Source organism: Gracilinanus agilis, chromosome 1 (assembly GCF_016433145.1).
Source record: "Gracilinanus agilis isolate LMUSP501 chromosome 1, AgileGrace, whole genome shotgun sequence".
Lineage (NCBI taxonomy): Eukaryota > Metazoa > Chordata > Mammalia > Didelphimorphia > Didelphidae > Gracilinanus > Gracilinanus agilis.
The window spans coordinates 540,170,711-540,194,900 of NC_058130.1; the positions used below are offsets into that span (position 1 = coordinate 540,170,711).

Consider the following 24,190-nt stretch of genomic DNA (forward strand, 5'->3'; position numbering starts at 1 on the left):
AACAAAATCCCTATTACAAACATGCTTATCTAGCAAAACAAATTTCTACAATGGCCATGTCCAAAACCAAATGTTTCATTCTCAAATCTTCCCTGCAGCCTTACACCTCTCTTATCAGGAGGTGGGCAGCATATTTCATCATTTATCCTCTGAAATCAGAGTTGCTCATAACTTTGATAAGAACTCCTAATTCTTTCAAAGTTGTTTGCCTTTACCCTTGTTAACTTTGAATAAATTGTTTTTTCTGGTTCTGTTCATTTCACTCTAAATCAGATCATAAGTTTTTGAAGTTTCTCTAAAACTATTCCCTTCATCATTTCTTATAACACAATAGTATTCTATCACTCATTCTTATTATTTGTTCAGTCACTCCCTGATTTATAGGCACCCTCATTTTTTGCTACTTCAAAAAGTGCTACTTTTTTTTTGGGTACATCCTTAGTCTGTTTTGCTTAGGACTAATCCCTCCCTCTAATTCCTTCTCACCTCTTTAACCCATTCTCTTCTACCTCCCTGTTAAATGGAATGTATTCGTGTTACTCATCAGGTATGTGTATTCTCGCTTCCTTTAACCACTTCAAATTTAGAAGTATCAGTCCCTCTTTGTTTGTTTAAATGTCTACTTGAGCACCCTGGATGAGGCAGTTTCTCCTAACCTTCCTTCTCTCCCCTCCACACCACTTCCCTGTGGTTCTAAGAAATCTGAGAAACTTTTAAGATTTCTTGAAATGTGATATTTAGCCTATTGTTTTAGTTGTGACATTCAGGCAGCTGGATGATTCTTAATTTTCTTTTCTCCTCAATCTGTTTTCTAGGTTGTTTGTTTTTTTGCTATGAGAGCTCTTACATTGCTTCTATATCTCTAGTTATTTTAATATTTCTTCTTGTCTCATGGAATCACTAGCTTCTAATTTGGTCCATTACAATATTTAGAGTTGGCTGCTTAATCAATGTACCTCTTGTGCCAAACTGTTAATTCCCTTTTTTAAAAACAACCCCCCAAAACCCCTTCACTTTCTGTCTTAGTAACAATTCTAAGATAGAAAGGCAAGGGCTAGGCAAATGAGATTAATTAACCTTCTCAGGGTCACACAGCTAAGAAGTGTCTGAAGCCAGATTTGAACTTAAGTCCTTCCAACTCCAGACCCGGAACTCTATCCACTGTGTTACCTAACTGCTCCTGTTAATTTCCTTCCAAATTCTCTCTTCTATAGCTCTCATTTTTCCCCCCCTTTTTCCCTTGTAGTGTTCTCATTTCATTGAGAAAAAAAACATTCACTTTTTAATTTTTTTAAATTCTTGTTTCACTTCTTCCAGGAATTATAGCTGAATCAGTGACCAAGGAGTGTTTTTCTTTGAGGTTTTATACATATTTTGAAGTCATTCCTTTCTGGGTTTGTGTCTTAAGTTTCCCTGTCACCATAAAAGTTCTTTGTTTTTTTAGTACGGTTCTTCTTCTGTTTGCTTATTCTTCCAGTCTATTTCCTAACTCTGAGCTCATCTTATTGCTGCTTTCTTAGGGCACTGATTGTTATGTTATTATAAGATTGCTCAGAAAGAGGTTCAATTCAGGGTAAAGTCTGATTTCTGTTCCCTGGTCTGAAGTCTATAAGTTCTGACCTGAAAATGAGTCTGAGCAAGAGATGCTGCTGGACTCAGCTCCTCTTAGCCTATTGAGAAGCTCTGCTGGTTCAGAGTAACAGAATCACAGTGCCTCCTCTTTTCTGAGATTTTTAGCCATGTGCTAGAAGCTTGAACTGAGACCCTGATTTGCCCTCCTGGGATCCGAGTCACGCAGTTGCTGCTTAGTTCAGGGGAAAGGTAGACACAAGTGTCCCTGCCAATGACCTGTGAATCAAGACTAGGTGGGGGGGGGGGGAAGTTGTCAGTTTACCTCTGTCTCCATTTAAGAACCTCCAGTATGGATGCCTTCCTATGGGTCTAGGACCTTTGCCTTTCCTGGTGCAAAGTGTTTCCCTATACTAGAATGTTCCATGAAGGAAAAACCTATAGGCTTCTGATTTCTATAATGAGTTGGGCTAGAAAAATGACTCACTGTGACTTTTCTACAGATTTTCCTATCAGGATTCAGTGTGTTATGTTTTCTAGGTCTGTCTGAAGGAATTTTGCAAGGAAACTTGTTCTATTGTTAGCCAGCTTGGCTGTGACTCTCATAAAGTACTATTTTTAATAAAATATAAATTACAGTGCATGAAAAGACATTTTACTGTTAATTATAACTGTTAGGAAGTCTATGGACTACACATATACACACAAATCGTGTAATGTGGTTTTGTTTTTAAAATTTAAACACTTCATTTTTTGTTACTCCCAAGTACACATTTTGGAACCTTTTTTTTTAATCTGTGTCAGAAACATTAGCAGGTTACCTGAATGGCATCTTCTGAATTTCCCAAGCATTTATGTATGGCACCAAGAAGTAAATTTTTTAATCCAACAGCAGATGAATCATCGACCTCATGGCAAGCTTTGAGAGATGAGAAGGAGATTATGGGAGGAAGGACAAATAAGATTTTAAGTATCATCAATGATTTTAGGCAAATACTTCATCCTTTTGGCATATCGGTCAATCTTATGTTTCTGAACTTCAAACTTTGTTCCCTGATATACAGATACCTTTTTTCTTTAATTTTTTTTTATTTTTAAACATTTTTCATGCTTACATGATTCATTTTCTTTCCCTCCCCTCTAGCCATCCTCCTTCCAGAGCCGACAAGCAATTCCAAGGGATTGTACAAACATTATTATTTGATACCTATTTCCATATTATTCATTTTTGCTGTAGAGTGATCTTTTAAAACTGACACCCCAAAATCACATACCCACATACACGTGTGATAAGTGATGTCATATGTTCTTCTTTTGCATTTCTACTCCCAGAGTTCTTTCTCTCAATATAGTTAGCATTTTTTCCCATAATTCCTTCAGGAGTGCCCTGCCTTGTTGCATTGCTTCTAGTAGCAAAGTTCATTATATTGGATTATTCCACAATGTTTTGCTTCCTGTGTACAATGTTCTCCTCATTTCACTCTGCATCAGTTCATTGAAGGTCTCCCACAATCTATATATTTCTTTTTTTTGTAACTTATCTTATTTTATTTTATTTATTTATTTAATTTTAATTTTGAATATTTTCCCAGTTACATGTTTCATGTTCTTTCCCTCTCCCCCAAACATCCCTAACCCCCCTTAGCCGATGCACAATTCCACTGGGTTTTACATGTATCATTGATTAAGACCTAATTCCATATTACTGATAGTTGGACTAGAGTTATTGTTTAGTGTCTACATCCCCAATAATATCCGCATCAGCCCATGTGTTCAAGCAGTTGTTTTTCTTTTGTGTTTCTCCTCCCACAGTTCTTCCTCTGAGTGTGGCTAGTTTTCTTTCTCATAAGCCCCTCAGCCTTGCTCTGGATTCTTGCATTGCTGCTAGTAGAGAAGTCCGTTATGTTCGATTGTATCACAGTGTATCAGTCTCTGTGTACAATGTTCTCCTGCTTCTGCTTTTTTCACTCTGCTTCAATTCCTGGAGGTCATTCCAGTTCACATGGAATTCCTCCAGTTCTTTATTCCTTTGAGCACAATAGTATCCCATCACCAACAGATGCCACAATATGTTCAGTCATTCCCCAATAGGACAGTCTCTCATTTTCCATTTTTTTGCCACCACAAAGAACGCGGCTATAAATATTTTTGTACAAGTCTTTTTCCTCATTATCTCTTTGGAGTATAAACCAAGCAGTGCTATGGCTGGATCAAAAGGCAGATAGTCTTTTAAAGCCCTTTGAGCATAGTTCCAAATTGCCAGAATGGTTGGATCAATTCACAACTCCACCAGCAATGCTGATATACAGATATCTGAAGAATTAACAAAGATGCTACTGCTGAACTTCACCCAATGAACATAAAATTTTAATTCATTCATCCAATAATTATTTATCAAGTGTTTACTATGTGCAAAAGCATCTATGATGATAGAAAAAGAAGATATAGTTCTTGCCTTCAACAAATTATGGTCCAGGAGGAAAGGAAGGAGGGAAGTACACAAGTGTACTTGTACACAAGTGCACAAATAACTCTATAAAATATAGCAAATACTTTAAGAAATGCATGAAGTTCTATGGGCATTCTGAAGACTGAGACAAGATTTCTACCTTGGATAAGAAGATCACAGAAAGTTTCATGGCAAATGTGATATCTGAGCTGAGCCATGAAGAACCATAAAAATTCAAATTTAAGGCTAGATGGGATTTTAGAGGCCACTGAATCCTTTAACTTCTCATTTTATAGTTGAGGAAAACGAGACCACAAGAAGTAACTTTCCCAAAGTAAGAGCTGGTAAGGTGATATCTGAACCCAATTCTTCCTGCTACTAAGCCCAGCAAAATAGGATTGCAATAGACAAAGGCGATCAAAAGAAATTTCTAGGCAAAGGGACAGGATGAAAAAAGACAGAAAGAAGGATGTAGGGAACATATGGGAAGTAATAAATACAGTCTAGCAAAAAAAAGGTGGAATTCTTGAATTCCTACTTGTTTAGAGATAAGATTGTAAGGGTAGGCTTGAATGTCTTTCAAGCTAAGGAGTTTGAATTTTTCTATAAATAAGGGGAATCTCCTGAAGATTTTTCAACAGGGAAAATGAAGCCAGAGGATCATAGATTTAAAGCTAGGAGAGATGTCAGAAGGAATTTAACTCAATATTCTCTATTTTACAGAAAAGCACATTAAGGGCTAGGCAATTGGGATCAAGACATTTGTTCAGGGTCACACAACTAGAGAAATATCTGAGGTCACATGGGAACCCAGGACTACCTGGCTCTCATTCACTGAGCCACCTAGCTGCCCCTATTAGGTGGATATTTTTAAGGATTCTATGTTGTCTTCATTTTAATAGGTGAGATTATAATAAATCAATGTGACTCATTTTAAAATAAACATAATGGAACTTGTACTTGAGTAGCTATAAACTTATTTCAATGATGATCTTGCCAATATTCAAAACATTTTTAGGAGCCCCATGTTTGTAAATACCTTCAGAGCCAGTTTGTGAGACATGTGAAGAAAGGAAAGGAATAAGCATTTATAAAGCAGGGACTATGTGTCAAGTAGTGTGCTAATAGCTTTTTACAAATATTATCTCATTTAGTCATTTTTTGGGGAACCCTTACTTTTTGCCTTTCAATCTATATGAAGTACCAATTCCAAGGGAGAAGTGTGATAAGGACTAGGCAACTGGGTTTAAGTGACCAGCCCAAAGTTCCATAGTTATAGGGTTCAGATTTGAACCCAGATTTTCCCAACTCTAGGTCTGGCTCTCTATCTAGTGAGTCACCTAGCTCCCCATATCTCACTTGATCTTACAAAAACATATAAAGTAGGTGATATTATAATTCTCCTCTTATCACTAAGGAAACTGAGGGGAGAAAGATGTTAAGTGATTTGCCTAAGGTTACACATCTAGGTAGGTAGTGTATGAGGTAGGGTTTGAACTCAACCTCCTAACCCCAGGCCCAGTACCCTATCATAAGAAAATCAGGTTCATTACTTTAGTCACCACTTTTTTTATTTTTTAACCTGAAACAACATTTATCCAGGTTGAATACCCACTTTATTCATCAAATTTAGTTCTAGGTGACTTTGAGCCATATGAGAAAATAAAATGTACCTGTTCCCCCCCCACCCCCCATCATTGAAGCTTCTCCAAAGAATAAGCTGCAGGCTTCAAAAGCCATTGCAAAAGTGGTAATTCTAAAATGTACAATGGCAGCATCATTGGCCTCGGTGTAGAACCTTTCAAGCTAACAATTTTGAAGAATCTGGATGTACAAGTTCTGGTATATTTCTTTTTTAAAATCCATTTCATTTTGTAGTAATATTTCTGAAGTTCTCATTTAAATTAATTAACACCCTAAAGATAACTTTAAAGTAATTCTAAATTTACAAATCACCCAAACAACTATTACTACAATGAAAAAGTCTCATCCATCCCTTTTTAATTCATGTAAAAAGTTTTATATGCCAAGATCCAATAACTGACTGCAATAACATTCATGTCCTGTTTCTTTAATAGAGAGAATATGGATTTATAAAAAATCCCCTGATAATTGATTACAAATGTAATATCTATAGTAAATAAAATTTTGCCACCATGTATTTCTGATAATACATGTACATCTTATCTCAAATATCTTAATTTTTTCTACTGCTTTCTATTAAATGTTCTCAGTCACCATATCTTTTATCTAAGGAAAAACATCTTTGCCATGTCTGAATCAGATTAATAACAAATAGGAGAAAAAAACCATCACTGGACAAACAAAGCAGGCATAAAATACTCTTACCTTGACTCATTCTTTGTAGGTTGGGAAAAGAACAGTTTGGAAGGGCTTTCCACAAATACAGCACTTCAATGGATGCTAGCACACAGAGTTCTTTGGTAGGTATTTGCTTACGAAATCTCTCTGCCTGTAAATTATTAAAATAGTAAATTGCAATAGCTAGTATTTGTCCAATGCTTTAAAATTTGCAAAGTGCTTTCCAAATACGATCTGATTTTATCAGCACAACCATCTTAGGAGGTAGGTACTATTTTTAACATCTACAGATGAGGAAAATAAAGCTAAATAATAAGGATCTCTAGGGAAAAACACCCTCCTTTTTCATGACCTGTAGCTCTCTGTCTCTAAAATATATCATCCCTACACACTGAGTCACCTACTTCCAGCTGGTAAGCTTTCCATAAATTCACTAAGTGCTTGGGTTTTCCATGTTTTCTTATGGCTTCATTAAATCTGAGGGTGACTGATATTTTGAGGTGAAAGTCTCCATATCTTATGTATATTATCCTGCCCAAGTAGCCTCATCCTCAACAACAAAAGAAATATGTCCACTACTAAGAACAATATGATCCATCCTTCCTGAGAAATGAGACAATGAAAAATGCTAACACTCATTACAATGTGTGACTATAAAAGGATAAATAATTAAAGCTAGATCTTTAGGTTTCAAGAATCAAATTCCCATTTCCCCTCTTTTCTAGAGAAGGAAAAGGGTAACCAGTGGGAATAAGTGAATTTGCATCAATTCATCTGGGTCAGCACACTTTTTGTGATGTCAAAAAATTGGAAAATGAGGGGATGTCCCTCGATTGAGGAATGGCTGAACAAATTGTGGTCTATGATAGTGATGGAATACTATTGTGCTGTAAGGAATGATAAACTGGAGGATTTCTATATGAACTGGAAGAACCTCCAGGAAGTGATGCAGAGTGAAATGAGCAGAACCAAGAGAACATCATACACAAAAAGTGAAACATTGTGGAACAATCCAATGTAACTTTTCTATTACAAGACAATCCCAAAATACTTATGAGAAAGAATGCTATCCTCATTGAGAGAAAGAACGTGGAAGCAGAAACTCAGAAGAAAACATATGACTTATCATTTGTTTATATGGGTATATGATTTGGAGTTTTGGTTTTAAAAGACTGCTTTATTGCAAAAATGCATAATATGGAAACAGGTATAAGTGATAACACTGGTATAAGCTAGTGGAAGGGACTGTTGGCTCCGGGAGGGTGGAGGGAGAGAGGGAGGGAAAGAAAATGAATCATGGAAACATGGCAAAATATTTTTTTAAATAAAAAATTCATTTAGGTCAGAGAAGTGAATAACAGATTATAAGAGAGGGTTGGCTGAATTGGGCTATTTTGGGGAGAATGATAAAGATATTTTAAATTGTTTCCCACTTAGGGTGACATTTTGTTTTAATGTATAGTCAGTCCTCAACTTTTACCTTGGTAGCATTGCTAAAAAAAACTAAATGCTGTGAAAGTAAAAAACACAAATGTTAATATATTAAACCTAAGAGAAATAGGGAATTAGGTTCTCATGACCATCAAAAATGGTAATCTTTCATTAGAGATTATTGAAAATACACTTTTTTGTATATAATTCTTTATAACAAAACATTAATTCTGATAATGTGTACTTTCCTAACACAGTAACCATGAAATAACCTATAAAATGCAGTAAAATTGGCAACATGCAAACCATTTTTCTCACTAGTAATTGCCTAGAATTCTGTAACCTTTTATACTAACATCTCATTAAAAACAAAACATTGACTTCAGATAATATTCACTTTTCAAAACCCATGAAATCTACAGTGCCATAAATACTTTCCTCCTTTTGCATATATAATAAATTGTTGATTTATTAATGTCAAACTGGCAGCCCAATAGCAGCTGTGGACATTCAAGCATGAGGTTTATCTAACACCTTCATTTTTTTACTAAGCCACATCATTGACTTTTCATGCTGCGTCTTAAGAGCCCAAAGACCTTGCACTACACTTTGGGAACATCACTGCAACACAAAACTTGAGTTTTAAAGGTAAACAATGAAAATATGCAATGAATGCAGATGGAGCTCTTTATAACAGTCAGATGAACAAGACTAGTAAAGTGCTTAATAGGATATCAGCCACTCCACAAAACTGCACATATTGGGATCTCATTTTTTTCTCTATTGCTTATAGCCAGGAATGTACAGTTGCCAATGTGAAGTGACAATAGATTACTAAGTGAAGATGAGGTTACTAATAAAATCAGTCGAACACCTAAAACCATGAAAGTCAACTATTCAGTATTGAAGACCGACTGAAGGAAGGACATTATGATGAATTAGTGTTAATTAAGGTAGCTTTATATAGGATATGTCTGTATCTAATTCATGCTCAGCATGAATGATAGTCATTCTAATAATTGTATATCTAATATATTTGAATTTATGTAATATTTCAAAGGATTTTCCTTTAACATCTTGAATACATGCAAATTTGCCTCATTTATACATGGCACACTATTAAAACATGGAAAATTTAGGAATATAGATGAAAAAGAAAATAATCTTAACTCATAAAAATGCAAAACCCTTGTAAGAGAATTATATTTTTAATAAGCTCTTTGAAGTTGGATTTTTTTGGGGGGTCTATGATTTTATTGAATTTTTTATTTTATTCAATTCTATTACTTCCACCTATATCCTTTTATTGTTCTAATCCATGCTTAATTGTTTCATTAAATTACCTTTCTATCAAACCTAATAAATTTAAATTTTATTAAATAAATTAAATTTATTAAGAGATTAAAGTCCAAAATAAATGTAAGTGCCACATAACTCAGGATAATGCCATTTGATTAACATTTCTTTTGGGAGGTTGTTCCTTAGAATCCTGCCTTCTTTGGTGAGCAATTCTGGCCCACACCTATTTCTCTTTAGACAAAATCTGAATGTTCTTCACGCTCTCCAATTTAGAAAACCATGTACCTGCTACTTCTTTCCCAGCATTTGCCAGCCCTTCCTCCAATCTTTATATAGATTATCTGTGGATAACGTGGAGATCCCCTGCTCTTGGGACTCTCCATATTAAAGTGGGATTTAGTGTGGATACCTGACAAGCTTATTAGTCCACTAAAGCTCAGAACTTTTGATTTCCAGGGATCTATTAGCTTTAGCCTCCCCAGAAGCTGGAATTACAGGCATGGGACCCCTTGCCCAGTTAATGTCATTGGCTTTTAATGTAATTATCTGATATCTCCCCAAAGTAGTATTGGTTACAAATGGCCAAACCATCAAATATCAGATTTGATATAACATACCTTTTTGACTGAGAATTGCTCAATCTGGTTGTTTTTCCTTTTAAAAAGTCTCTGAACTTCTCTGAATACAGCCTGTGCTCCATCCACATCACCAGTAGCTCCCTGACAAACTGTAAAAAATCACAATGATGTTTTCTAGGATATCAGAACTGGTAACTGAGGAAAACTTCATCATATACTGCCCACATTGCAGAACAGGAAACAAATAGAAGCAAACGTTTTTAGAGAGCAAGTATTTAATAAAAGGGCTGCAACATACTGAGAAAAATTAGACAGATTTACTGATTAAACACTTGTATTCCCACTGCTGAGGAGGATATTAAATACAGGAGATGTTCTCTCTTTTCTAATATCTTTTAACATTCTAGGGAGGAGATCTACACATGTAAACAGCTAGCTATGCTTAGAAGAATGTAGTCAACTGCTAGGTTATAGCAGAATATGCTACATGCTATACAAGAAGAGAGAGAAGAGAAGAGAAGAGAAGAGAAGAGAAGAGAAGAGAAGAGAAGAGAAGAGAAGAGAAGAGAAGAGAAGAGAAGAGAAGAGAAGAGAAGAGAGAGGTGTAAAGGCTGGTATACTGGGGATTTCTTGGGAAGGAAGTGGAATGTTTGAGCTGAAACTTGAAGTTCATTCATTCATGTGTTCATGGACTGTTAAGTTCTCTTCCCTTATAACTTTAGCTGGAAGGAGATTCTTTTCTAAATGCATCCTATGCTATTTTGTCTTTGTTGCTATCTGCATTTTCATCTCATCTGCTCTACTGGATTACAACATATTTGAGACTGAGACTCTCTAGAATGTTTTTTAAATGCTCACAGGAATAGGATATGAATCTGTGATTTTACTGGCATAGGAAACTCCATAGAGAGGCATCTCCTATGACCAATTCAGGCAGGCATTCTCTTCAACTTCTAGTCCTAGAGGGCTGCCTGGAGCATCAAGAGGCCAATTTGACTTGCTCATGATCACATAGCCAGGATGTCAAAGGCAAGATCTGATTCCAGCTCTTCCTGGCTCTGAGGCCAGGCCTTGACACTTTCTTTTTCAAAAAACTTAACACAGTGTCTTGTCATGAGCCTGTGGGCCTGGCCTTGATATGTCTTGGACTCTCATAGTGTTAACACAAAGTCAGGAAGGCAGGGTAATGGACCTGCGTATGAGGCACAAAATAAATATTTGCTCAAGGAATATCCCATTGTCAAACACAAAGTGCATTTTGAGTTTATTTCCTTTTTCTATGCTCTGTGAAGATTTTTATACATTATGAGGGTCTAGGAATGATTTCAAAATTATCAGATTACCCTACAGCCTTCCCTTCTCTTGGATAAACAATCCTAGCTCATTTAATTTCTAATAAGATTTACCTCCAACTCTTAAATATGCTGCACTAAAATAATTACTTGCTGATTAATTTTCTTCTCTGACTCCTGTAAATTCTGAATATTGCCTTAAACTGGGTATCATATTAACCAATCAATAGCATGAGTTGATAGTACATAAAAATTATTGTGCTTTTAAGATAAAAACAAGCAAACATAAACACAAAAATGTACTGGAACCTCATAAAGGAATAATGTCCTCCCAACAACAAGGTTGATGGGAGATTGTCTATATAGGAAGATAGGCAGAATATATAAAACTCTATCTCATAATTAATTACATTTCACCATGGAGGGATAGAAAGGAGAAATGTTATCTTGTTAAAGTCAAATACACTACAGAAGGAAATATTTGAAAGGAATGTTAAAACTAATCTTGAACTCCTGTGTGAGTTAATCATGAACCTTCATAATTTTGATCTCAAATGATAAATATACAGAATAGCTCATTGTTAGTAAGTAGACAGCATGTAAAGCGATTCAATTTTTAAACCACATTCTTTTTATTAAACTACATTTATGACATCTTTCTGAAATGATTTGCTGAAGCTTTTGGAAGAGAAGATTATCTCTCAGGATCCCTTCTAAGTTGAAATGATAGTAATATAAATGTATGTATCTGATAATAGATCAGTTGCTCTGCTGTGACTCTTCCCCCCACTAGGAGGCAGCAGTTCTCTAATTATGCTCATTTGTAAAACTACACAATATTGAATTACTCATTCAGGCCAGAGAAAAAAGCCACACTCACTTACCTGCAGTTAAATATGCATAATAGCACTGAGACCACCTGGATTCATTTTTCAGCCTTTCAAAGGAATTGAAAGCATCCTTAAAGTTTAGTTCTATCATACTGCACCAACCTAAAAAAGAAGTATTTTTAAATGATTATCGAAAAGTAATAAGATTTATAGAGCCAGCTTTTTTATTAACTTTGGAATTCTCAACAGATGATCTTGTTTCTGTCTTCAGCTACCATAAGTGTGCATCTGAGAAGTTCCAGACAAACTCCTTTATCCCCAGAAAAATATCTAATATTGAAGCTATAAATAAGGCAAAGTACTTCTTGATTTAATCAAGTGCAGTAGGGAACAATTTAAAGATTTCTAGGAAACAGCAGTTTGCCTTATCTAGCTGTCAGATTTGCATTAGTCCAATAGTAAAAGTAAAAATATACATGCATATGTTCATAGAGTTGTAAAATATAAACAATTCACTATAAGTAAGTTGTTCCCCATTAATATGAACAGAAGACTATAAAAAGAAATGTGTATGTCAATATTTATGGCCTCGTGTTCATATTAATAGCATTGAATCCAATGAACAAAAGCAGGCTTTCAAACACTGCCACTACCTCCTTGAAGAGTATTCTACAAAGTGCGAATTCTAAAAAGTCTAAAGTATTTTTCTGATTCATTGTATGAATTCCAAATTGTCATGTGAAACAGAATGATAAGGCAGAACTTTTTAATGATGAAAAAAACAGATGCAAAGGAATGTCTCTTCTTTAATTTTTTTAATAAGTTAGTTTTCTGGAACTAGTAAAGGATCTCATTTCCCAATTCAATTCCTGCCCAGTAGAATGTCCAGAAAAGAATTAACATCTGTTATGCCAATAATAAGATACAGAAAAGGAATTTTATTCCTAATAGTTAGTTACAGGAATTGTTAGAGATCTTCAAATAAAAAGGCTTGCCTGGCATTTAGCTCTTATAGAATCCAATGTTAGGATGTTGGCTTCTGATATGAAGCTTATGTATTTTGTAACAGTCTTGAGTCATTAATTATTCCCAAATTCTGACAGCATGATGAGGTTTTAATTTATGCTACTACAAAGTCATGATCTAGATAAAAAAAAATGAGTAGGGGAAAAAAGATAAAGTATTTCCTTCCATTTCATTGGGACACATTTAAGTGCTACTTTATGGCCATTAAATTTCAGAAAACTGCAGATGACATTAAAATATTTTATGACCATATTTAATAATTTCCTGCTGTTATTACAAGGCTATTTCAAAATTGAATATCAATTACTGGGTAATTTTGAGTATCTGGGTTACCCTCAATTTGGTTTTTAATCACAAGCAAGAAATCATTTGCACCTGAACCTCAAGAATGATGAAGTAGCTACATAAAGAAAGATAATGCTAAAGCAGATCAGTGAGGGGCTTCTAGGAAAACAGTGACTAAAAGGCCACATCAAAGCATTTTTTCTCTTAATTAGGAGTATCTTATTGAGAAACATTGATTTTTAATTGAAAGGACTCTTAAAGTGTTGAAAGATTTGTTTGCTTTGTTTGTTATTTTTCTGTTGATGAGTACCTGTGTTTGGGTAAGGAATGGAGTGCACAAGTGTTTTAATTTTAATTTTAATTTTCAGTTTAGTATTTTAATCAATTTGAAATCTTTCCCATTTTTATTTCATTTTTAGCATCCATTTTAAAAATTTGAGTTCCAAATTTTCTCCCTCCCTTAAGACCTTCCTGTCCCCACTGAGAAGGAAAGTAATATGATATCCATTATACATGTGAAGTCATGCAAAACAAATATTCTCTCTGTCTTTTTTTTTTTAATGTCATACCAACTACAAAGTACCCTAGGCAAAAAAGGGCAAGGAAGGAGGATGCAATGCTCATAAACAGCTCAATGAAGTAGATATTTTAAGGGGATCTTGAGCAATTAAATTTTTATTTTAATATTCATCCTAATGCTTTCCCATGACCTTTCAAAGTAAAATAACACCATTTTAGGGTAGTGATATGAAGTCAAGAGAGAACAGCAGATTATTATTACATACTCTGCTAGTTCTAGTCTTTGTTATTAGATAAAATAGAAACCTTTTAAAAACATTTATGGCTTGAAATGCACTAAGGATGAGGCAGACGCCAGATATCCTATGGCAGTAAGAGGTGTGAAATTTATACTTACCAATTTCATAGAGACAGACATGCTGAATTTCTCGCTGATCTATTGCAAGTTCCAGAGCCGTATGAAAAGAAGTCAAGGCACTGTTGATCTGACACTAAGGGAGAAAAAAAGAGACAGAAGCCACAAAATTGAATTAACTTCTATTATCTAAAAGTGTATCTGCAATCGATATCATCATAATGCAAAATTGTCATAGTTACTATCATGAACTATTGAAAAGTGAAACTCTTTGAGATGTTTTCTCCAGTATCTATCTAAATTCTGTAAACATTTGAGAACCTAATCCCAGTCCTAATTCTCCATTAAACATATCCTTACTAGATAGAGTACACAAAGATATTTCTATTTCTTCAGTTTTTAGGGCACTCACTCATGTTTATCCATTACAGGAGTCTGCCATTGTCATGGAGGCTGCCTTGCACAAAAGTCAAACAAGAGGGGTTTCCCTAGACATAGGGAGGTCTCCAGAAGTTCCTGCTGTGGAAGACATTCTGTTGATTTCATCAAGCCCTCCTATGAGATCTCATCAATGAGTGCTACAACCACTTACAAAGGACTGAGCTACCAATATGCGTATGAAAAATGAAGTGGATGAGTCTATTGTTCAGAGTATAACACTGTTGGATGGTGGATGGTACATTAGCACATATATCCTGAACAGACTGCAGAGAGAAAATAAACTGGGCACCATTTCATTTGGGAAACTGGGTGGCACTTTCGATGGCCCCAAAAGTCTGCTTTAGTACTTAGTATTAACACTAAGACAGAAGAAGTGGGTTTTTTTTAAAAAAACAGTTGTGGAAAAGAGGTGTACTAGTAATGTAGATAGCTAGGTAGTACAACCTATAATCAGTAAAGATCTGAGTTCAAATGTGACTTCATATACTGTGTGATCCTGAGTAAGTCATTTAACCTCTTTCTGTCTCAGTTTTCTTATCTATAGAAGGAGGATAAAAATCTTACCTCCAGAGTTATAATGAGGAAAAATAAAATAAAATAACATGTACAGAACTTTGCAAACCTTAAAGCCTCATGTAACTATTACTAGTGTGAGTGAAGGAAAAATCCCTGGTCCAAGTCCTGTAGTGGTATTCATGAAATATTAAAAATAAACAAAATATGTCTTCCAAGACACTAAATTATCTTTTGTGGAAGGCCTATGAAAAGACATGGACAAAAATGGCACAGGATAAGAAGGTATGAGTAGGTTGGATCTCCTATGAAGGAAGGACATGTACTGATGAACAAAGAATTATAAAGAAAGAGCTGAAAAGGAACATCAGAGTCCACTAATCTGGGGGGGTCTTTAAAATTTGGGATCCATGAACTTGTTTTAAAAATATTTTTATACCTGTATTTCAATGTATTTATCGATTTTCCTTTAGAACCATTCTGAGAAAAGATCCATAGGCTTTAGCAGACTGCCAAAGGGGTTCCATGATACAAAAAAAGGTTAAGAGCTGTTTGATCTAGTCCAATGTCTTCATTTTACATATGAGGAAACTGAGGCCCAAAGAGAGAAAGTGAACTGTACAAAGTCACACAGGTAGTAAATAAATAGCAAAGCCAAGATTCAAATTCAGGATCTTTTGACACCAAATATCTTTCTACCATACTGCCTCTGCCTCCCTTCAAGGCTACAGATCCATCAAAGTACGGATTATCAAGAGAAAAAATGAACTTGTTTTCCTTTTATACTAAAAAGTTCTTTTTTATGCCATACTTTTTTATGTGAATTTGCAGATCTCAGTGACACTGGCTTCATACAACACATTCTATCCCTCCAGACTCTGGACATTTTCTCTGACTGTCCCCATGCATGCATTGTTCTCTCTCCTCATCTCCGCTTCCTGGTTTCCTTTAAGCCTCAGCTAAAATCCCATTTTACAGGAAACCTTTCCTAATCTCCCCTTCTGTATCTCCCATTTATCCCATATGAAATTAGTGGTGCTGCTGAGCCAAAGAGTGTTTCATGTTTGTACACAGTTTTTGTAGTTGTCTATCCTCTGTTAGCCTCTGAGTGCTTTGAGAGCAGGGACTATCTTTTGCCTTTGTTCGGATGCTCAGTACTGGGTGCAGTGCCTGGCTTATAGTAGGTGCCTGATAAATATTTTCTGACTAGTAGGCTGATTATAAGTACAGTATTTAAATAGGATACAAAACAACAGAAACAATGAGCAAATAGTATTAAAACAATAATTTTAAATTTCTAAATATCTATTGCTTCCTTAACATTCGTGATACATCTTCCACCGAAAGGAATTGAAACTCCTACATGTTTTAGTGGTTCTGTGAATAAAGCACTGGATCTGGAGTCAGGGAGACCTGAGTTCAAATACAGCCTCAGAGACTTTCTAGCTGTGTGACCCTTAGGAAGTCACTTGACTCTTGACTCTCTCTGATTCTTCATCTATAAAATGAGTTGGAAAGAGAAATGGCAAATCACTTCCATATCTCTGCCAAGAAAACCCCATGGTTTATGGTCCATGAGGTCATGAATAGTCAGACACAACTGAATGACTAAACAAAAAGAATATGCTTTAGGATTTATTCTTCATAAGTTGCTACGACCAGAAGAATTCATCATTTAGTGATCATCCTTTTGGTCATGCATCTCCTCACCAGACTTATGATCAAGGCTTTTCTTCAAATGTGCTTTGGTAACATAACCTTAAAAAACCCAGGATCCCCTCCATGCCACAAAAATGTACTGGAATAAGTCTTTATTGGACTTCAAAACAGATTAATTCTGAGTAGAATCATAATAACATTACAGAATGTCAAGGTTAGCAGAAACAGACAGAAACTCTATCCCCTCTTCTCTCCATCTTAACTTCTTTGTGAACCAAATTGACTCTATACTGTCTTCTCTTGAATCTCTACCCCTTTTATCATATCACCAATCATACGCTGCCAAGATTCAGTTTTAGATCACTTCTACCATTTGCCACTTGAGCTCCTATTCAAGTGCTGCTCAATGAAGATGGAGAAAATCATGCAACCGTTTAGACTAGGTCCACTGACAATTTATATTATACCATCTCAACTAGGCCCTCACCACAGGGAGATAATCCCACTGCACTCCCCTTATCAATTCACTATCCCCTTCTCCATAAAATCTCTTCCAGACCTTTTCATCCTTTCTCAAACCTACCATGGACTCTCTCCTCCCATTCTCTCAGCTGAGAAACTTTGTCTCAGATTTTACAGAAAAATGAAGGCTTTTCCCTGAGAGCTCCCTCTTTTCTCCTCCTTCCCATGTCCTATTACCCAGGGGCTTTCTGTCACTATTTTTTTCCTTCACCCTGGTCTCACAAAATAAAGTGGTCTTGCTCCCTTCCTAGACTAACCTCTCTATCTGTTCAAGGGATCCCATTCTATTCTGTCTCCTCCAAAAGATTGTTCTCTTGATCATCCCACCTCTGTCACTTATTTTCTTTAATTTTTTTAAAAAAACAATTTTTATTTTTGGTTCCAAATTCTTTTCTCATCAGTACCCCCTTACTCAACCATTGGGGAAACAAGAAATATGATACTTATTTTACCTGTGCAATCACAAAAAAGCATTATTGCACAATAGCCATCTCTTAAATCTGCCCTTTTTGTCCTTGGACACCATCATTACCTCACGCTGAGTCTGCCTGCCTCAAGTCTCTCTCCATTCCAATCTGCTATCCATTCAGCCACTAAAGTGATCTTTCTAAAGCTCAAATCCTGCCACCAACCATTCTAATCAATAAACTCCAGGAGCTCCCTATGGCCTCCAGGAACAAATACAAACTGCTGTTTGGCATTCAAAGGCCTTGGTAAGCTTGCCCCTCTTAGCCTTCTGGTCTCCTTACACCCTGACTCCCCAGTATGTATACTTCCATCCAGGGCCCCCGGCCTCCTGCTGTGCCACCAATAAGACCCTCCCTCTCTCAGCTCCAGGTGTTTCTGGCTGTTCCCATGATGGAGTGCTCTCCCTCATCATCCCTCATGGCCAGTTTCCTTGGCTTCCTTTGAGTCCAACAAAAACTCCATCTTTTACTGGAAGCCCTCCCTAGCCTCTCTCAATGCCAGTGCCCTCTCTAGGCTGTTTCCTCTTTGTCTTGGATAGAACTTGCTTCCCAGAGTCTGCCCACACGGTGGCTCCCTCATTAGACTGCAAGTGAGGTGGAGGCTGTCTGAGATTTAAGGCTGGAAGGAAGCTCAGAGGCCATCTACTCCAAATGCCTCACTTTACAAGATGAGATCAAGGTCTAAGGAGATTAAAGGACTTGGCAAAAATCACCCGTGCAGTAAACATGAAGGAGAATCTGAATTCTGGGGGCAGTTACTTCTGCCGTACCACAAGTCCTTGCTACGTACATCGCCTTGTTGCTCGGGATGCTTCTTCTTTTTGTGTACTGTATTCTGGACTGTAAAACTGTGTTCCAAGGCAGAAGAGAGGTAAGGGCTAGGCAATGGGAGTAAAGTGACTCGCTCATAAACCTACAGGTAGGGAGTGTCCGAGGTCCCATTTGAACCCAGGACCTCCCATCTCTAGCCTGGAACTCAATCTACTGAGCCCCCTAGCTGCTCCTGCTCCTGCTTCCAAATGGGAACAATTCGTTAAGATGCCTATATTCACAGCCCTGTTCTTAATCTGGATCCTGAAAGATGGGGCGTTGGTGCATAATGTGCTTTGCTCCAAGTGACTCTTTGATCTCTGGATCCAGCTTGTCAAACCAGTTCCAGAGGTTTAATTTGCAATCACGGCATGCCTGGCCATCCCACAAATACCTTCTCACCATCATCTCTTTCATATTCCTTTTGCCATTTGCAGCTGGGAATTTCAAGTTGAAAGAATTACTGAAATGCCAGTTTCTGGTGACTATTTCCATTCTCTAAGGACTTAATATTGAGGTATTTAGATAGCAGAGATGCCACTATGTACAATTAGTTTAAAATTACAGAAAATTATCTAGGTACTCAATGCCCCACTGTTCAATATACAATAATATTTCAATTAACTAAATTTCTTCGGCATTCTGTTTTAAGCAGGAAGAGGGAAATTATTTGTTAAGACATTTTGATAGAAATTTGTTTCTTTTTTATAGAAAGCAGGATCAAAAACATAAACTCTAGTGTCAATACAAATTCAGCCCACTCTTCTATATTTGCAGTACATGTTTATTTATCTATTTTTAAACCCTTACCTTTTGTCTTAGAATTGATATAAGTATTGGTTCCAAGGCAGAAGAGAACTAAGGGTTAAGTAATTGGGGTTAAGTGACTTGTCCAGACTCATACAGTTAATATTTGAACCTAGGACTTCCTGTCAGGCTCTCAATCCACTGTGCTACCTCAGTGCTCCTCATTGTATATTTACTTACAATGGCGACAATGGCAGAATTTAAGATCAATCACCAAGTATTTATTAAGTACTTACTATATGCAAGGTACTTTGATGGAGTTATGAAAGTGGAATCTAGAGACCCCAGACTTGTGGATTAGTGAGATCTGATGAACCCCAAGTTTTAGAATAGTTTGTAGGTTGGAGACCTCCAAAGCTTGTGCTAGTTCCCAGTTGGGAATCCACCCTGAAGGTATCTCAGGCTAGCAGTTGCAGACTGAATAATGGACCCCAGGGTAAATGCTAAATACCCTTTTCTCTTAGGTAGTCTTCCCCATTGTATCAAAGACCCTTTCCCAGGAAGACACACCAGGGCAGGGACCATCCTTTAGTATCCATTGTGTAAGCAGTCTTTTCCCTTACACCCTAGCCTCTAGCTAGGATTCCTTTCCCAAGCTAGAGTGTAAATCCCATCCTTACCAGTATAATGTCAATCATATTTCCCAGCCCCTGGATCTTCCCAAATGGTATATAAGTTCCCCAATTTCCTTTGTTCCTCGGAGTCCTCATCTAGGGCGGTGTCACTCCCAGGGGGTCAGGGAGCAGAGGGAAGCAGTGTTCAATCCTGGACTCTGCATAAGGCCCAGCTCTGCACAAGAGGCCAAGTAGCCCAGTTCCCCCTTTCCCTTGATTAAAGAGTGGATTTATGACTATTTAATAGTTCTGTGTTTTTTCTAAGTTAACAAAAGAATGTAGGCTATAGACCACGTTGGGTTTCACATCAAGAAGATTCCTCTTGCTGAATTCAAATCCAGCCTCAGACATTTAATAGCTGTGTGACCTTGGGCAAGTCATCTAACCCTGTTCACCTTAGTTCCTCAACTGTTAAATGAGCTGGAGAAGGAAATGGCAAACCCCTCCAGTGTCTTTGCCAAGAACACCCCAGATGGAGTCAGGAAGAGTCAGACATGATTTAAATGACTAAACAACAACAAAATAGGTATACATACCAAAAGTTAATTAACTGAACAACCAACCCTAATCCCAATTAATGATACAAGATGACTAAGTCAGGTGTCAAAGGAGTGGCTGAGCCATTGTCAAGTACTTAATATATCAGATTTTTTGAAGTAAATCCTAATTTGGGAACAGTCCAACTAACAATTATAAGCAACAGTGAAAGAGAACAAGCCCAAAACAAAATCCCAAAACCATTTCATGGCAGCTAAAAGCCAAGTACAAATGAAATGATTACATTTTTCAACATTATGGAAGAATATAATTCTTCTTAATTCTTAAGAATATAATTAGGGGAAGATGACCTACTGAAAGACAATACTACATTTGTAGAGAACTGTGTGTTTGGGGTGTGTTTTTAAAAACAAGTGCTATAAAGAAACTGATAATCGCAATGGAAACTATTAGGAATTAAAGAAGTGAGTCAAAGAAATTAAGAATCTGTTTCACAGAAGCCAGTTGCCTAGCAATCCAAAAATCATAGCCAAATGATACAGATGATAATTCAGGAAAAGCTGTCAAACCTAGAAAACTGATAAAAGAAATGCAATCTGCAAATAACAGTCATTGCTGTTCATTCGTTCAGTTGTGTCCCTCTCTTTGTGACTGCTAAACTATGGATATCTCAGGAGTTTTCTTGGCAAGGACTCTGGAGTTGTTTACTATTTCCTTTTCCCAGTGGATCCTTTTTTTGTCAGATAATCAGAGGTTAAGTGACTAGCTCAGGGTCACACAACTAGGAAGTGTCTGGACTAGATTTGAGCTCAGGTCTTCCTGATTCCAGGTCCAGTACTCTAGCCCCAGAACTGCCTCACAGCCTCTTAGGTAGCCTGAGGTTAAGTGTCTCACCTAAAGTCACAGAGCTAAAAAGTGCCTGAGGCTGGATTTAAACTGTCTCCCAGACTCCAGGCCCAATAGCTCTCTTAATCCCTGAGTCTCTGTAGTAGCCTCTTGCAAACAATAGTAGGTGTTGATGAATGAGAAAAGGTCATAAATGCAGTAGTCCTATTCCAAGGCAATAAAAACTTTTAAACCATCTCAGCAAGGGTATCAGTAATCTGGTAAAGAACTCCATTCCTAAACATCACAGAGATGAACTAGTCCCATTTTCCCACTCCCCAATTCCTCCCCACAAACATCACCTGCTAGTAGAATTTAGAACTAACAGAAAAGGACAGAATCTTACAGGTTACCAAGAAGAAAACTGAAGGAATATTTAAGTATTAGGAATGAGGGTTATTTCCAAAAGTCCTATATCCCTTAGATTTTGAAGAGGAGAAACTGACAGAGCTAAGAAAAATTGAAATGAAATACCATTCTACAGTATCTAGCTAAGCTGACCTTCCTTTTAAAAGTTAGAAAGATAACAAAATCACAGGATATTGGACCCAGAAGCATTGTTATCAATGAAGAGCTCACAGGGATGTAGCATTCATAGTTTGCAAAGCGCTTTGCTCTCAATACTCTAATAAAGTGAATGGGAAAAGTATTATATCATTCCTGTTTACAGGAGAAAAAACTGAGCTTCAGAGGTTAAGTGACTAGCTCACAGTCATCTGGATATTAAAAGTTAAAGCCTGGACTACAACCTATATCCAACTCTACTATTCCTTATGTTGTGGGGAGCTTGAGGTAAACCCCCGGAGTTCAGGAAGGGTACCTTTTGCAAGACTCCAAAACTTAGCTTAAAAATAAAAAGAGAAATTTATTAATTTAGAAGGCAATGTTGAATATGGCCAGGAGGACAGCATAGGTAGAAGACTGCCTCCTAAGGGAACAGCACGGGTGGAAAAGCTGTTCCCCCAGCTGACACGATTTCTGGGGTCTTTATACTCTTTACAACAGTGGAGACGTGACTTTGTGCCATGGTGAAGATGTGACTTTAAGAGTGGTATACACTGAGGCATGGGCATGGGGGGGTCTGGTCATCTGACCAGGGTCTGCCTGAAGACATTGGGGGTGTCCCTCATAGTTTAGGGAACATGACAGGTAGATGTCTTAGATACAACCTGATGGTATCGAGGTATAGCCTGGAGGTGTATTTCTCTGTCCATCTAAAGGACCATTCAAGGAGAATAATCCTCTCTCAGGATTTTGTAGGAGTTATCAGATATTTTGGGTTAGGAGTCATGAGGATAGAAGGGGGCAAAGAAATTTTCCTGCTTATAGTTCTCCTGAAACACTCCTCTGGTTTTGGGGGTACAATGCCCATGCCAGTTCTGTTACAACACTCTGGTTGTTACTGATATAAAGAAACAAAATTAGAAAGGCAGGTAAGTTATTTGGGGGTTTGGGGTAGGTAAGTTTTTAAAAAATTGTACTTTCTGCCCTTACTATCAGTTGTGAGACAAAAAAAGCTATAAGGGTTAGACAATGGAAATTAAGTGACTTGCCCAGGGTCCAGTCCTGGTGCGCTATCCACTGTGCTACCTAGTTGCCCTGGTGGATGTTTTTTTTTTTTTTATTTATTTTGTTAAATATTTCCCAATTACATTTTTTTCTTGAGCAAAATGCTATTTTTAGCACATGGGCTGATTTCCAAGTACATTTTAATCTGTTTCACCTGATCTCCATAGTTCCAGGTCCCATGGACTAAGTGTAAGGGAAAGGAACAAGAATTTAATAAATACCTACTATGTGCAGCACTGTCCTGGGTGATTTACAAATACTATCTCTTTTGATGACATGATAGAATACAGATGAAACACAAATATGGCATCACTATGTATACCTTTCTCATTCAGTAACACCAATTGGATGGGCAAGGTCATAGCTTTTCAGGGCTCTGGCCAGAGTCCCATTGGCAAAGTTTTTAGATCCTTGCCTCATGCTTCTGTTTTATTGATGCTGCTGTTAGCTGATTATTAAACTATTCTTATTCAGAGCTGTAAACATTTTAATCTGTAATATAAGTACTTTCTAAATGTAAGATACAATCCAATCTAGTTTCTTTAAAAAAGAGAACTGACATTCAATTCAATAAACACTGTGCACCTGTTAAGAGAAACATTGTGCTAAACTGTGTCCACATGAACAAAGATGGAGAAAAAAGTTGGCAAAGCATGCTTTGACCTTAACAAGTCTGTAAGAGAGTACTCTAGAGATTTGTTCCTCCTTTTACAAATGAAGTAAAACTGAAGTTTAGAGGTTGATTGGCCCATAGGCTTAGTGTCAGAAAGGGAGTTTGAAGCCACTCTTCACTATAGTCTTTTTTTTTTTTTTAAACCCTTATCTTCCTTCCTGGAATCAATACTGAATACTGGTTCCAAGGCAAAAGAGCAGTAAGGGGCAGGCAATGGGAGTTAAGTGACTTGTCCAGGGTCACCCAACTAGGATGCACCCGAGGCCATATTCGAACCCAGGACCTCCCATTTCTAAGCCTGGCTCTCAAACCATCGAGCCACCTAGTTGCCCCCATTCTAGTCTTTTGAAAAATACTCCAATTCAACATTAACAAGCCTAGACTTTAACCCAGGACTCTGGTCAGTTCACAAACACTACTTTATCTTCTTTAAATAAACAGAAATGGTGGCAGCTAGGTGACTCGGTGAATTGAGAGCCAGATCCTGAGATGGGAGGTCCTGGGTTCAAAAACTACCTCAGATACTTCCTAACTGTGTGACCCTGGGAAAGTCATCGGACTCCCATTGCCTAGCCCCTACCACTCCTCTATCTTAGAACCAATACTCAGTACAGATTCCAAGCCAGAAGGTAAGAGTTTTTTTTTTGTTGTTTTGTTTTTTTTTAAACCCTTACCTTCCGTCTTGGCTCCTAGGCAGAAGAGTGGTAAGGGTAGGCAATGGGGGTCAAGTGACTTGCCCAGGGTCACACAGATGGGAAGTGGCTGAGTCCGGATTTG

At 37.1% G+C, this 24,190-nt stretch overlaps 1 protein-coding gene across 1 annotated transcript in view; it reads right to left on the minus strand.

Moving 5' to 3' along the window:
• TTC39C (tetratricopeptide repeat domain 39C) overlaps positions 1-24,190 on the minus strand; it is a 107,005-nt gene that overhangs the window by 6,004 nt on the left and 76,811 nt on the right. Inside the window, exons 7-11 of the mRNA XM_044666556.1 lie at positions 13,998-14,091; positions 11,825-11,932; positions 9,688-9,797; positions 6,368-6,491; positions 2,391-2,488 (exon numbers count right to left, since the gene is read on the minus strand). Coding sequence (XP_044522491.1) covers positions 2,391-2,488; positions 6,368-6,491; positions 9,688-9,797; positions 11,825-11,932; positions 13,998-14,091 — 534 coding nt within the window. The remainder of the gene's footprint in view (positions 1-2,390; positions 2,489-6,367; positions 6,492-9,687; positions 9,798-11,824; positions 11,933-13,997; positions 14,092-24,190) is intronic.